We start from the raw sequence: 15,374 nt of genomic DNA, 5'->3' as shown, positions 1-15,374 counted from the left end.
GGTTCTTAGATTGTAGACTCAGTATGATTTTCCAACTCTGTATCTAACAACGATACCTTCATCTGCATTGGCATCAAACTTTCCCTGTTGATCAGTTTGATTCCTTAGAATATAGCATTTGTAGCCAAAAACATGAAGAAAGTTTAGTGTTGGCTTCCTGTTCCTGAACAATTGATAAGGTGTCATGCATTTTGCTTGATTAACCAAAGAAATATTATGAGTATAGCATGCAGTATTGACAGCTTCAGCCAAAAATAAGTTGGTAACTTTGATTCCTCCAACATGGTTCTTGCAGCTTCAATTAGGGATCTATTCTTTTTTTCCACCACTCCATTTCGTTGTGGAGTCCTTTCTGTTGAAAACTCATGCATGATCCCATTTTTTTCACAGAAGAACCTCATTGCAGAATTCTTGAACTCAGTTCCATTGTCACTCCTAATTCTTCAAACTTTGAGATCGGGATGATTGTTGACTTGCCTTTTATGATTGATAATGATTTCACTAGCTTCATCTTTAGATTTAAGAAAATATATCCAAGAGAACTTCGAGAAATCATCTGCAATCACTAGGCAGTATCTCTTCTTTGAAATTGGCAACACATTGACCGGTACAAACAAATCCATGTGCAACAGTTGTAGTGGTTCTTCAATTGTAGATTCAAGTTTCCTTTTGAATGATGATTTAATTTGTTTCCCTTTTTGACAAGCATCACAAAATCCATCATTTAAGAACTCAACTTGAGGAATGCCTCTTACTAGATCTTTCCTGACTAATTCATTCATAGTCTTGAAGTTCATATGAGACATATTCTTGTGTCATAGCCAACTTTCATCTTGACTTGCTTTGCTAAAAAGACAAGTAATCGAATTTGTATTAGAAGAGTTGAAATCAGCTAGGCACACATTTCATTTCCTCACTCTAGTGAGAACCACTTTGTTATTTTTATTGCAGGTAACAACACGGGCTTCAGAATTAAAAGTTACAGAGCTGCCTTTGTCACATAGTTGGTTGACACTCAAAAGATTGTATTTTAGTCCATCCACTAGGGCAACTTCTTCAATGATGACATTATCTTTTGAAATCAAGCCATATCCCACAGTATACCCTTTGTTCTCATCTCCAAAAGTAATACTTGGGCCAGCTCTCTCCTTAAACTCAGTGAGCAGGGTAGAGTCTCTAGTCATATGCCTTGAGCATCCACTATTTAGATACCATAGACTCTTTCTGTTTCCCTGCACACATCAAAATCAAAGCAAGTTAATTTTGATACCCAAGTTTCCTTGGATCATGCCTTGTTAGCCTTTTTCTTAGGTTTCTTAGGCTTTCTACCATCAGACTTAGGTGATTGAGGATCAACTTTAGTCCTAGGGTATTGACTGTGAATCCCATGATCAATTTTAGAATTATCATGCACATTTTAATTAACATGATATGGCATAGAATGTGCAAACATGTTATTCCAGTAAGGCATGCTAAATGGCATTTGAGGCATATTAAATGTGGCATAATAAGGAATTTATGCAAATGGCATATTAGCAAATTGTGCATTTAAATTATGTACTAGGATAATAGGCATGACACTCATTGGTAATGTGGGCATGTTGGGAAAAGAGGGAGGTGCATACATGGGTGTAGGCATAACAGATTTGCAATTAACAGATAAATGACTAACACTACCACATTTCACACAAGTCTTTCTAGGTGCATATTTATCAGGTGCGTAGTTATTATATTTGTTAATTCTTACTTTCATATTCCTGTTATTTTTCCTTTAAGAATATGAATTGACCTCAATTTTCTCCAATCTGTCATTCAACTGCTTCATTGATAGATTCCCCACATTCACTCTCTTTGTATCATTGACTCGACTTGATTTTCCTGTAGCAAAGTACTTAGAAAATGATCCATATTTCTCATTCAGCTTTGCTAGCTTGGCTTTGCTAATTGGCTTCTTTTCTATCAACGGATGTTTACTTTCAGCTTTCGACGGATAAGCTTCATCATCAGTCGACTACACATCGGTTGATAAACCATCAACCAATACAGGGTCCAGTTTCTACTTGTCCTTTTTCCAGGATTCTTCACAGAAAGACTCAATTCCTTGAACTTTGGCAATTTGGGCACTTACATTCCTTGATGATTTCGAAGCCTTGATCACCTCTTGCTCACGTTCAAGCTGCTTTCTTAAAATTTCCTCTTTCTTCAAAGATTCAGTCAGTTCATCCTTTGCAATCTTGCACTCTATTTTCAGTTTCTCAAACTCAATAAATTGAGTTTCTAATACAGTATTTCTCTCATTTAAAAATAGGTTATTATCTTTAATAATATTGTTTTCTTTAGTGAGTGATTTAAGTGTAGCACGCAAGTGATATAATTCTGTAGACATGTCATTTATGGCATCATTACACTCATCTTTAGAAATGTGTGTTAGGTTTGTAGTGATTACCTGATTGCTTGAGGAACTGACTTCTGCTTCATCTGATTTGGCCATTAGAGCTAGGTTGACATTGCTTGTTTCTTCATCTTCATCTTCCCTATCTGCTGCCCAGTCATTTTCTTGAGTCAAGAAAGCCTTTTCCTTTTGTTTGAGAAATTCAAAGTATTTCATCTTATAATCCACTTGCTCGAACTTCTTTTTCTCAGAATTAGGCTTTCTGCATTAAATGGCAAAATGACCACACAAATCACAATTGAAACATTTGAATTTTGACTTGTCCACCATGTTTTTGTTTGGATTGGTTGCTCCAAAATTCCTTTTGAATTTGAGCTTGGAAAATATTCTTGATAGGAAAGCCAGATGCTCATCTATTACTCAATTTCATCTTGACTAGGATAATCTTCATTCTCCTCCATTAGCCCTTTTCCTTTGCCTTCACAAACCCCTGAGTTTGGTGCAAATTCCACAGTTTCAACATTTAACTCTATTCCTCTCTCTTGTTCAGCTACTAATGTAACAGATCCACCCTTCTTTCTTCCTTTCTCCAATAGCTCATCATGCTCCATTATAAGTTCATAGGTTTTTAAGATACCATACAGTCTCTCTAGAGTAAATTCTTTATACTCTTGAGAATTTATGAGAGAGACTGTCATTGGCTTCCATTCTTTTGGTAGAGACCTCAAAAATTTTAGATTTGAATCTTTAGTTTGGTAGATCCTCCCATACAACTTTAAACCATTCGGTAGTTTTTGAAATCTACTGAAAGTGTCACTCAGTGACTCGCCATATTCAAAATGTAAATGTTCATATTGTTGTATGAGGAGTTGCATCTTGTTTTCTCTAACTTGCTCAGTTCCCTCACATAGTACTTGGATATGGTTTCAAATTTCCTTGGCAGTATTGCAGTTAATAATATTGTCAAATATATCTCCATCAAGGCCATTGAACAGAATATTCATGGTCTTTTTGTCTTTATGAACTTGCTTAATGTCTTCATCTGTCCATTCTGACTTTGGCTTTAGGACTGTTTGCTCATTTTCAACAGCTCCTTCAACATCTGTTGCAGCTCTGCGAGGAACATGAGGTCCTTTCTCTATGCAGTCAACATATCTTTCATCTTGAGAGAGTAGATGAAGGTGCATCTTCACTTTTCAGTGATGATAGTTGTCTTTATCCAGAAGTAGGATCTTCACTCCAACATCCTTTTTACTCATGTTACTAGTTTGTTTTGATCTTTAAACTCTTAGTGTGTCAAGAGCTTACTTTGATACCAATTATTATTCCCTACCAATCTAATAACAAAATTACAAAAGGGGAGTTAAATGGAATTCTGGTTTCTTTTGAAAATTTAAAATATCTTTTGAATAAATTTAACTGTGAATGAATATGCAGTAGTGCAGATTAAAAGAATTCAAGTATTCATACACAAAGTAATTAAACAAGACAGTTTAAAAACTTTATGGTGGATTGAATTTTCCACCAGAGATATATATATATAGATTCGAGAACTCTGTGATGCAAGAATGCACACAACTGCTTACAAGTGTTTCTACAAATATGAACAGAGAGAATTCCTAACAGATATAGCTTTATTTATTCCTCTGTGCAACTCTTATTGTTCACACAGGTTCGATCAATAATTAACACTTGCTACACTTGATTTATCTACTACCAAGTTATATATGAATAAGACAAACAGTAAAAATAGGAATCTAGGTCTATTCACATATTGCTTCATTTCTCTATCCAGCATCTTTGAATATCTTCAGTTAAGCATGAAAATGGAAATGTTTCTTTGTTCTCTAAAACCTACAAACAGGCTGCCACATTCCTTTTGTATTCAATCAGCCCATGTGACTGTCAAGTCGCTTTAAATGCTATTTGAATCTGTTATCCGTTGAGACTTCACCATTATCCGTTGATACTTCATTTGAGTTATTCGTTGAGTCTCTAATGGATTATCCGTTGAAAGTGCCTTGAGTCATCCGTTGAAGCTTTAAGTTTATCCGTTGATGATGAATTCCTTAGCAGTTTTACACTCTTTCACTTATACAAAATTACAAGACATCTTCTATTTACAATTAGCAAACCTATTTTGCATATCTTTCTAGTAGTCAACATGACTCATAATTCACTACAACTTCTAAGCTTCTATGTTTTTTGTTGCATACAGAATTGTGCTACAAACTTGTTTAATACAAGCTACTCCATCATATTAATCCTTACAAAATCACTTAAGTAATCTACTTAGAGTGTTTTGTTAAGTTATATCAAGTCTACAACATATTCCTAACAATCATTTGTCACCTGAAATCTTGTCTTCTAATAACTTAATGAATAATGCAGCCTAATATCATGGTCAATAATATAAAAGTTGAGTGGTTTATATATGTAACATGCTAGCAATTCGGCAAATGGACTTTCCAGTGTTATTCTAAGCGATGTTAATGTAACTAATTCAGTACTACTATAATCCTGAATTTGTGAAAAATTGATATATTTATAAAAATTATGAAGGAGAAAAACATCAAAAACAGTAGTAGGTGGGGGGAAGATGTATACCTGATGGGTTGACCTTCGACAATCCTCCTTAATAATGATGATTAAGATGCGACCATAAACAAGATAAGATAAGAGAACAACACAGCGATCCATGTTAATTAAAGAAGATCATATATTACAAACAAATCCAGTAAATCTCTAAATATTTAACTCAAACATACACTGAAAAAGCTATAAATAAATTGAAATATGAATAATTTTATAAACAAACCTCAAGTTTGAAAAAGCCCCAAAGTGAAACATAAACAAGGTTGAAACAAGCCCCCAAGTTTGAAATATCCCAAAAGCAAAATAGCCCTAAATCGATTAAGGTTTGAATATACCTTGTATTTGAACTATACTCCAACAGTTTTACTCAAACAGCTCTCGCTCGATTCATCCAATCGATTTGTGGTCTTTTTCCGCTCTCGCCTCTTTTAGCTCTCGAGTTTGATGTCTAGGTTTCATTTTGTTTTGTCTGGAATTTCTATTTTTTTGTTTTGACCCGGTTCAGAAAGCCCGCATTGATAATATTTCGAAGCCTGCCCAAATTTTCAGAGCCCGCGAGCCAAATTGTGACATATGTAGCAACTAATGTCTAAACTGTTGCTAGAGTTTAAACTTTTTTTACTTTTCACCATCAACTATAATGATTTTTAAAAAGCATTGCAATATCTCTAAAATTTTAAAAACTTACTGAAAATATTATCCTATTGCAATGATTTTTCGACAGTCTAGCTGCGATAACCAATCTATGATGTAGTGTAATATAATTAATATATTTATATATAACCCTTAAAATAATTATTATTTTTAAAATAATATTAACAGTATACTCTCTCAGTCCATGACATTAATCACTTTCAATTTCTAGTACAAGTATGTGGATATTATTTCAATATAACTATTTTGAAAATTGTATAATAATTAGTAAGCATTGTATAAAAGTTTAAATTTCTGCATTTACAATGGATACAAGTGAAAAGAGTTATTCTAGTGTGTGAACATGGATACACCATAATCACTAATTTTTCATCATTATAAATGAGTGAAGTGAAAATATACCATTAAATTAATCTTTTTTACGTACCTTCGAAAAAGCTAAAGACTAGCATAACACGGTAACTGTTTTCAATGCAAAAGGTGGCAGCTGACTAAAGTATCTCAGAGTTTTTGGATTTAGATAAACAAAACACTCAGCTATAATCGCTAAGATTTTTATTAATCAAGCATAAACATCTTGCAATACAAAGATTGTTTTTTTAGAATGTTTAGTATATTTAATATGTATTTATTGAGCATGTTATTTTTACTATTTTAGCATATATAAAAAAAATTTAGAGAACCAAGAAAGGTCTTTCCAAGAAATCAAAGAAGTCATATAAATTAATTGAAGATGTTGAACCGAAGTTGGTTGTTGAGATGAGTGGAAATATCCGTCTGCATTGAAGCACTTGTGGACATGGGCCAAGAATTCCCTGAGTAATGGCCAAACTTTTTCTTTTGAGTTGAGCAAACAAGCCTTTGGCTTGTCAAAAAAGCAAACCATATTCTTATCAGATGTACATGCGGTGTGCTCTCGAGGTGAAATTGCTGGCTCTGTCATTTGCCTTTATATTTAGTAAGTTTTTATGTTAAAATTCTTTATTTATTTTTCCGGAATTAAAGTCAGAATCTTTACTCACTACTACCTAATAATATATGTAGCTTCTTAAATGAATATGTGAAAAAGAATAAGATGTTGAGCATGATAAGCTTCGTAGATCCTAGCACAATTGGTGCCATTGGATGTGGTACTGCAGCGCAGAGGTCACGTGCACTAGCTACACGTTTCAAGGGTGCTAACAAAGGCCAATATTTTCTGATGCCTTACAATGATGTGTGAGTATTTAATTTATACTATTGCTAGCTAATAACCCATTCTCTCAAATAATTTTCTTAGAGTAAAATGATCATATGTATGGCCATTTTTAAGTTGATTTCTTAAGACAATTTAAGTTACAAATTTTATATACATGAATATAATTTTGAGTTTAAACTTGATAATATTTCTTGTAAATTGTAAGTTGAATTTACGGTAATTTAGGGTTCAATTTTATTAGAAGGTGAATTAGATTATGTCAATTTTGCTAGAACTGTTATGCATCTTTATTCATATTTTTGTAGGAACCACTGGACGTTGACAGTTGTGAAACCCGAAGCAGAGATGGTCTATTACATGGACCCTCTTAAACGTCGAATTGCAAACGGGGAATGGGTTGATGTTGTCGACAAGTAAGTACAACTTATAAAGTTTGTGTATACGAGTCTTTACTTGTAAATTACCTTGTCAAACCATATTTTGCACTATTTTTTTAATCTGTTCATATATTTATTTGTTTATAGTGCCATTAAGCTATATTATGGGAGAATATGGTGGTAATAATATTTCTCATAATTTTAATTTATGTCTTGTATGAAATTGTAATTTAATTTATGTTTGCTTTTTTCAGAGAGTTCCAGTGCAGACGGGGAACAAGGATTGTGGCTTGTTCGTTATGGGGTACATGAAGGAAATTATTCACGACAAAGAGCTTGACTTTGTCACTAAGGTAAGAAATTCACTTTCTTTGGATTTTCTCACCATTTTGTATTTACGCGTACGTTAGTAGCATATGTGACTTACAAAAATTTTGGATGGTTTTTCAGTGGTTGCGTAGGTCGAACCAGGTGTATGCTGATGATGACATAAATGAGATTCGTGTTGAATTTGCAAAATATTTTATGAATAACTATGCAAGTTAAGGTTCTAGATTCTGATCATTTTCTTTAGAAATATTTGGTCAAGTGCAAGTTTTCAAATATGTAGTTGGTGATATGAGACGTTAAGTAAACATTGGATGTTTGGTAGAAGTTTTTATGCGCTGATCAGATTGTAGGATTTGGTTTTTGTTGAATTTGTTTTTAAGTATTGTGAATGTTGAAGTCTATGGATGTAGTTCTATTTAGTTGGTTTGGATTGTGTTCCTAGATTGATAAGTTGCGGATTGATGGATTGAATGATATAGATTTAGTTTTATATGGATTTGTGATTGGTAAAATTTAGTTTTAAGTTTCCGCATGCGGTGGTGTGCATGAACTGTGAATTTGGTATGCAAAAAGTTTACACTTCAACAGATAATGGTGATTCAAAGCAAAAACAACCATTGTACAGTACATATTAAAACAACAGCCACCTTAAGTAATGCATTATCAACACAGTTGCCTTATGCTAGATAATCTAATAGGTAAAAATTATAAGCCATTGTGTCGATAATATGCAAGTAACTGGTATAAATTAGACAGTGTTGTCTCAAAATATAAAGAACAATGTGACTACTATACAGAGAATTGTCTGAATAGTTTTGAGATAACAGTGAACACTTACTCCATATTCAAAATAATTGTTTAAAAGCATGTACACAACGCTTGATTTGAACAAAACTGTTGTTTTAATACCATCCACACAACGGTGCTGAACAAAAGCCATTGTCATAAAGAAACTAGAATAAGGGCTTTTCTTGAAAACTGTTGTTGTTATGTTTTGAGACAATAGTGAAATTGAAATTACCTTTGTCTCAATAGACATAAAATGTTAAGAATAAAATTTGATACTCTTAGTTGACACAAATTTATCGTTGTGTAGAACTAAAACAGTTGTTTTACTCTGTTTCAACAACGGTTCTTATTTCCAATTCCGTTGTTTGTCTTGAACTGTAAATTGAATACTCTTAGTTGACACAAATTTACCGTTATGTAGAACTAAAACTGTTATTTTACTCTGTTTTCAACAACAGTTCTTGTTTTTAATTCCGTTGTTTGTCTTGAACTGTAACAAGTCTTGCATAACTGTTGTGCTATCTTGTTCTAACAAAGGTTGAAAAACCGTTATCTTACTTCATATCAGACGAGTGCTGGGTATTCAACGGAAAATTTTGAAGTCAGACAACGGTGCAAAACTGTTGTGTCAAAGCAAATTTCTTGTAGTGATACCTTGGATTTGAACTTTACTCCAACAGTTGTACTCAAACAGCTCTCGCTCAATTTATCCAATCGATTTGTGGTCTCTTTCCGCTCTCGCCACTTTTAGCTCTCGAGTTTGAGGTCTAGGTATCATTTTGTTTTGTGTGGAGTTTCTATTTTGTTTTGTTTTGGCCCGGTTCAGAAAGCCCGCTTTGAAAATATTTCGAAGCCTGCCCAAATTTTCAGAGCCCGCGAGCCAAATTGTGACATCTGTAACAACTAATGTCTAAACCGTTGCTATAATTTGAACTTTTTTTACTTTTCACCATCAACTATAATGATTTTTAAAAAGCATTGCAATATCTCTAAAATTTTAAAAACTTACTGAAAATATTGTCCTATTGGAATGATTTTTCGACAGTCTGGTTGTGATAACCAATCTTTGGTGTAGTATAATATAATTAATATATATATATATAGCCCATAAAATAATTATTATTTTTAAAATAATATTAACAATATACTCTCTCAGTCCCATAACATTAATCACTTTCAGTTTCTAGTACAAGGATATTATTTCAAAATTATCATTTTGAAAATTGTATAATAATTAGTAAGCATGGTATAAAAGTTTAAATTTTTGCATTTACAATGGATACAAGTGAAAAGAGTTTTTCTAGTGTGTGACCATGGACACACCGTAATCACTAATTTTTCATCATTATAAATGAGTGAAGTGAAAATATACCATTAAATTAATCTTTTTTACGTACCTTCGAAAAAGCTAAAGACTAGCATAACACGGTAACTGTTTTCAATGCAAAAGGTGGCAGCTTACTAAAGTATCTCAGAGTTTTTGGATATAGATAAACAAAACACTCAGCTGTAATCGCTAAGATTTTTATTAATCAAGCACAAGCATCTTGCAATACAAAGATTAGAAGCATGAATTTCATTTAACACAAAACAATAAGTAAATAATGGCTGGACAGCCACACAACACATCATTCGATAAACCAAACTTTCATCGGCTTAAAATAGAGCCTGCAGCTGTTGGACGGTGTTTTTGTTTAGTTGGAAAGCCTTGGCAAGAATGTCAGCTGATATATCACGATTGGCTCCGAATACGGCATTTGCAATGGTGATAACCCCTGGGTTTTGGCTGTTGAGACCAGCAATTGCTACTGCATTACCATATCCAATATTTTGTTGGTAGTGTATAAGGCCTTGAGGGAACACAAACACATCACCTTCGTTAAGATCTTTGGTGATGTGTCGATTATCTGGATTCGAAGTGACAAATCCAACCCTCAATGTACCTTTGATAACTGTCAAAATTTCAGTAGCACGAGGATGAGTATGTGGAGCATTGATTCCCCATGGTGCAAAGTCGATACGAACAAGAGAAATGCCAAGAGTGTTGAGTCCAGGAATCCTAGCAACATTAACTGTAGTTACATTTGATCCAACTTTATTGGATGATGTGTCACCAGCTACGTTCAATCCGCCAGTAAAGAAGTCGTTTTCAGTTACAACCTTGGGGTCCTTACAAACTAGTCCGTTCACCAAAACTGAAAGAATAATAAGCAAATTTGTAAGTAATTTGTAGTCTACAAGTAAAACGTAGACAAGAAAAGTGATAATAAAGAATATGAGGTAGTTATGTTAAGAATGCATGTAGAGTAAATACCTGGGCTATTTGCATCAGCAACACAGAAATCCTGAAGAGGATTATTATCAGTTGCCAGAGCAACAAAGCAAGTCATAGCAGTTACTATTAAACATATAAAAAGAATTTTGGAGCCACCTGAAGAATCCATCTATAAAAACTTTTGGTTATAATTATAATCGGTGTTAAAAGACCAAATGCTGAGTTTCGAGAGTTGAGTTGTGAAGTTATGGATCTTGCACAAGGCTTTTATAGAAGAAACTAGGGAAGGGTGACAAAGAGGATGAATGAGACGCATGTATTTCTTAAATAACTAATGCATTGACCTAGTCCCTTTGTAATGTTTGAATTTGAATTACTCTACTTTAATTATATACACAATCCAGATACAGAAATGGAACTGGTAAAATTGCCAATTCAATCAATATCATTCTACACACTATCTAAATATTGAAGTGGTGAATCTGTTTTTTCGTATTTGTTATTCTTTTTTCTTATCAGGTACTCTTGCGGCCAACTGCAGTAACATAACGTAGCTCGTTAAATACACAGTGTTTTGAATGCTCATTCATTTATTATCTACAAGCAACATTAGCACCAGACCATCTCCATTAATTTTAGTTGAAGTACCATATACATGTTATACAATTTATCAATTTACGACTCTGTCCAGAGCCTTCATTTTATTGGAAAAAATGTTAAATGTAACTTTCTTTACAAACCTAAAAGCGAACTTTAAGCTCGTGAGTAGATATCCAACATGTACCGAACATAAATTAAATTAATTATTGTTAAGAATATTCAACCATTTTAAGTTCTTCGGTAGTTGTTAAAAACTTCGTATATGTTTCAACAGCTTTTACCTGCTATTACGTTCAGAACCTGCCATTACCTCCTCAAAACAACGTTGGCGGCTTAATTAATTACCGTACGAAGAAGATAATTATTTAATCAAATTTTTTAGTGTGTATCCAAGGTTAAAAATAAGAATTTGTGTTTAATAAATTATTAAAATTTTATTAGTGAAAAATTTATTATTAATGATAAACTCCTGCATGTGCCAAAATTTTTACTAATAAAATTTTCACAACTCATTAACAAGGGCCGATCATCCTTGGGCAGAGGTGGGTTCAAGCCTGGTAGTAAGAGTAAATTGCACTTTGCACATTCACTTTTTCGTTTTGATTTTAAACTTTTAATTTTAGCTCAATATATCACTCAACTTATATTTTATTCGGAATAATTTTTTTATATTTATATTATCAATGTGCACGGTATTTATAATCTTGTAACACATTACATCCCGATTTTAAATTCGACTAGTTTGAAAATATATATAAATTTGTATGATAATATTAGATAATATTTTTTTACTTAAAAATAATTAAAATATAAATATTCTCTATTAAATCTGAATCAAAATCACAAATAAGTCTTTTATCCAAATTAATTTAATTTAAATACTATGAAAATAATTTTAAATTATATATATTTTAAATAATAATATCAAAAGATATCTATTTTGTCAAATATACGTGTCTAGGTTTTGATATCACTTTTTGGCACAATCTTTATAATTTATAATTTCCTATTTTTGTTTTAATATTTTTATAATAAATCTCTATTAACTATAAATTAGCTAAAAAAATGTACCAAATTAAAAACTCATAACATACATGCAATGTTATTGTACATTCTTTTTCACTCAATGCTGAACTAAATTCCACAAACAACAATTTTCTACTTGATATGGTTTGGATTTTATAATATAATAATCTACTAAAAATCATTGAATTTAAAATTTATGTTTGGGTTAAAGATTTCATTAAATTTATAGCATTTGGTTTTGATTTGGATCATTTTTATAGCATTAACTTTGGGTTTCGGTTTATTTTAAAAAAAATCACATTCAACCCTAACCAGTTTTTCTGTTATATTTTTTATTTTTTTAATTTAATTTTATATTATAAATTTTTATGGATTTCAAAAGTTATAAAATTTAAAGTAAATTATAAAATATAAAACTATATAGGGTGCATATCGTCAATATATTAAAACTATGGGGTGTATATCGTCATTATATAAACTTTAAAAAATCCAATTTTACCCTTGACAATAACGGTAATTTTGGACGAAAACTATTAAAAGGGTGTAATGTGAAGTGAAATTTAAAATTAAGGGATGTATTGTGCCAAAATTAAAAGTTTAAGATCAAACAAAAAAGTGAATATTTATAAGGGATGTAAAATGTCATTTACTCTTATTTAAAATTAACTGTAAACTAGGTTTAGCCCCGGTAATTATCTTTGAAGAACTAGGTGTAACTTTTAGTTTTTGAGCCTCGTATAGTTCATGAGCAACCCAGCCCCGCGACCAATAAGCGAGAAAGCCCAACACGGAGAAACACGTGGAGCACGGGCCATGACAAAGGTCCCCACGTGATAAAGACAGCGATTAATGACCAATAATTGGCACAATCAAGGCACGTTCTAGAGCACTTTTGGCTCACTCTTGCACAATTCCTACCTGAACACATGTAAATCATCCGCGAATTTCAGGCATCCCCCGCTCCTAGCAATGAGCGATCCCGATCGAAGGTACCAACCCATAGTCTCCATACATTTCTATCTTTATCATCCAAAAGTGAGTTTTTACTCTCATGCCTAAGGCGTTGCGGGACTCAGCCCCCTTCCTCCAGTGTTATTTTGCAGAAACCCCACAGTAGCTACATCACAAGACGAGTCCTAGTACGGCATCGAAAGGACCAGATCGCATATAGGAGTTATGGTCATAACCTAACATGAACGAGACTGACGCATTATGTTAGTCATGGTCTATGCAATTAGTCTGGACCATCAATGTTATGACGCATTATGTTAGTCATGGTATGTGCAATTAGTCCGGACCATCAATGTTATTATAGTCATAATTAATATTATTAATCCGGACTAAGCATCAATCTTCAATCTACTTAGCAAGAAAATAAATCAAGTCATGAACACAAATAGTCAGCCAGGTCCAGACCCATACTATAGGTCCGGACTTAATATAAAACCCTCAACCCATAAATAGTTGGCAGAATAATTAAATACCAAAACAAGGTCAAAACGCTTATACATACACTTATAATTGACATAAACATCGAGCACAAACCGAGAAAATAAGAACAAAAACATAAAGCAAACCTCAAACCAGTCAAACGCAACCCCAAAATGGTCTCAATCCAACCAAATTAGCAAATATTTACACAAAGCATAACAACCAACACAACACATATCTCAAAACATTCAAATCGAATACAATCACAAAATCTGAAGATGAACAGTCATGCTATGAAATTTGCATCGAATTAGAAAAGTAAAAGATAGAAGAATTACAAGTTTTTAAAAGTCGAGGAGCGGAAACAAATGATCCCGGTTGTAACACCCCCAAATCCGGGGTCGGGGATCCGGGTTGTCACGAGTTCCATTTCCCTTAATAACACCCAATCTTAATAAACAATCAACTACTCCGTACTGTGACCCCATAATAAACACATACACCACAAGTTATAGTCTCAGAGATGAATATCCAAAAATAACACGAGTCATTTTATTCCACAATTATTTGCCATTACACCTTAAAAAGGTTTCTGAATAAATTTACATTTTCCTTGCCATTATTACAATTCATAAATATACATAAGTCTGGTACATCAAAAGTTGAAAGCCTAGCCTATTGGTAGATCCTACCTCAGCTACAACGGCATCAACGCCTACAGGAAACTGCGGAACGTTTTCTATTCGCTCACGAATTGGGAGCTTGATCTTGTTCATCTTGTCTATCTGTTGTTGTGTGATGAAAGAAGAAAGCAAGGGTGAGCAACACGCTCACCGAAATAATATGTATAATAATTAACAATATATGAGCATTCTCATAGTACTCATAAAAGTCTTGGTCAAGAAGAAATGAACCAAGTTTGATCTCTTAACGCGACCAAGTCACAAAATATTCAGTATATATGTACATATACTTTTCAAAATCTTGGAAGTCCTCTTCCATGCATAATAAACACAGAGTTCCAGTTTATAACTGTATAAAAATATGGTTGCAAGGTGATCTCATATATCTAACTTTATCTCAACGTTTTTCTGAAAATCTTTGACATGCATAAGATAATCATTTACTAGATATAAGTTTAAAAGATGAAGTTAAAAGATACTCCAATATACTTATATCTTTTCCGAATACTACTTGAACTACTACCGTTCAAGTGATAATTAGTTTCAAAAGTTCATCACATAAATGAGACTACAAGACAAGATTTGAATAGATTCAATCTTTATAATATCATTCAAAAGAAATGAAGTTACGAGATACTTCATTAAGTCACGATATATATATCCATATATATCTCTCATACATTTCCTGAAAACCTCTGTCATGTAAAGTATGAACAGAGTTTGTAACATCCAATGAATTTTGGAAAGGAAAAGAATTTTGGCATAAATCCGATATCTTGCTGATCAGGCAAAGATACCAATAAGTAACATTTTCTACTGTAGATGGATGAATTCCTCACCGGTCATCACCCAAGCCGCATTAGGACCTCGCGTTAGACCGTTATCGGCCACTCACGCGTGGATGGACTGTCACCCAGCCTTTTACACCTTCATAGACCGTACCTCGGCCTGTCGCTTATGCCGACTCAATTAGATGGACTTACTTCCTGAATATTGGGCAAGTAATCAAATTGTTTTCTCAAAA

General features: G+C 33.0%; 1 protein-coding gene across 1 annotated transcript; it reads right to left on the bottom strand.

Annotated features, from left to right (window-relative positions):
* Positions 1 to 9,896: 9,896 nt before the first annotated feature.
* Positions 9,897 to 10,876, bottom strand: LOC141667467 (putative germin-like protein 2-1). The gene is made up of 2 exons (XM_074473974.1): positions 10,650 to 10,876; positions 9,897 to 10,530 (listed from the first exon to the last, which is right to left on the bottom strand). Exons 1-2 carry the CDS (start codon positions 10,777 to 10,779, stop codon positions 9,992 to 9,994), a joined length of 669 nt encoding a protein of 222 aa, XP_074330075.1. The 5' UTR covers positions 10,780 to 10,876; the 3' UTR covers positions 9,897 to 9,991.
* Between the last annotated feature and the right edge of the window lie 4,498 nt (positions 10,877 to 15,374).

The sequence above is a fragment of the Apium graveolens genome, chromosome 6, assembly GCF_009905375.1.
Source record: "Apium graveolens cultivar Ventura chromosome 6, ASM990537v1, whole genome shotgun sequence".
Classification (NCBI taxonomy): Eukaryota; Viridiplantae; Streptophyta; class Magnoliopsida; order Apiales; family Apiaceae; genus Apium; species Apium graveolens.
The sequence above is the reverse complement of the archived record's forward strand: the minus strand, read 5'-3'. Positions and strand labels throughout refer to the sequence as shown.

Coding starts and splice junctions, on each gene's coding strand:
- LOC141667467 (XM_074473974.1), bottom strand. CDS start 10,779: ATGGATTCTTCAGGTGGCTCCAAAATTCTTTTTATATGTTTAATAGTA. Junction 10,531..10,649: donor TGCTGATGCAAATAGCCCAG/GTATTTACTCTA, acceptor TTATTCTTTCAG/TTTTGGTGAACGGACTAGTT.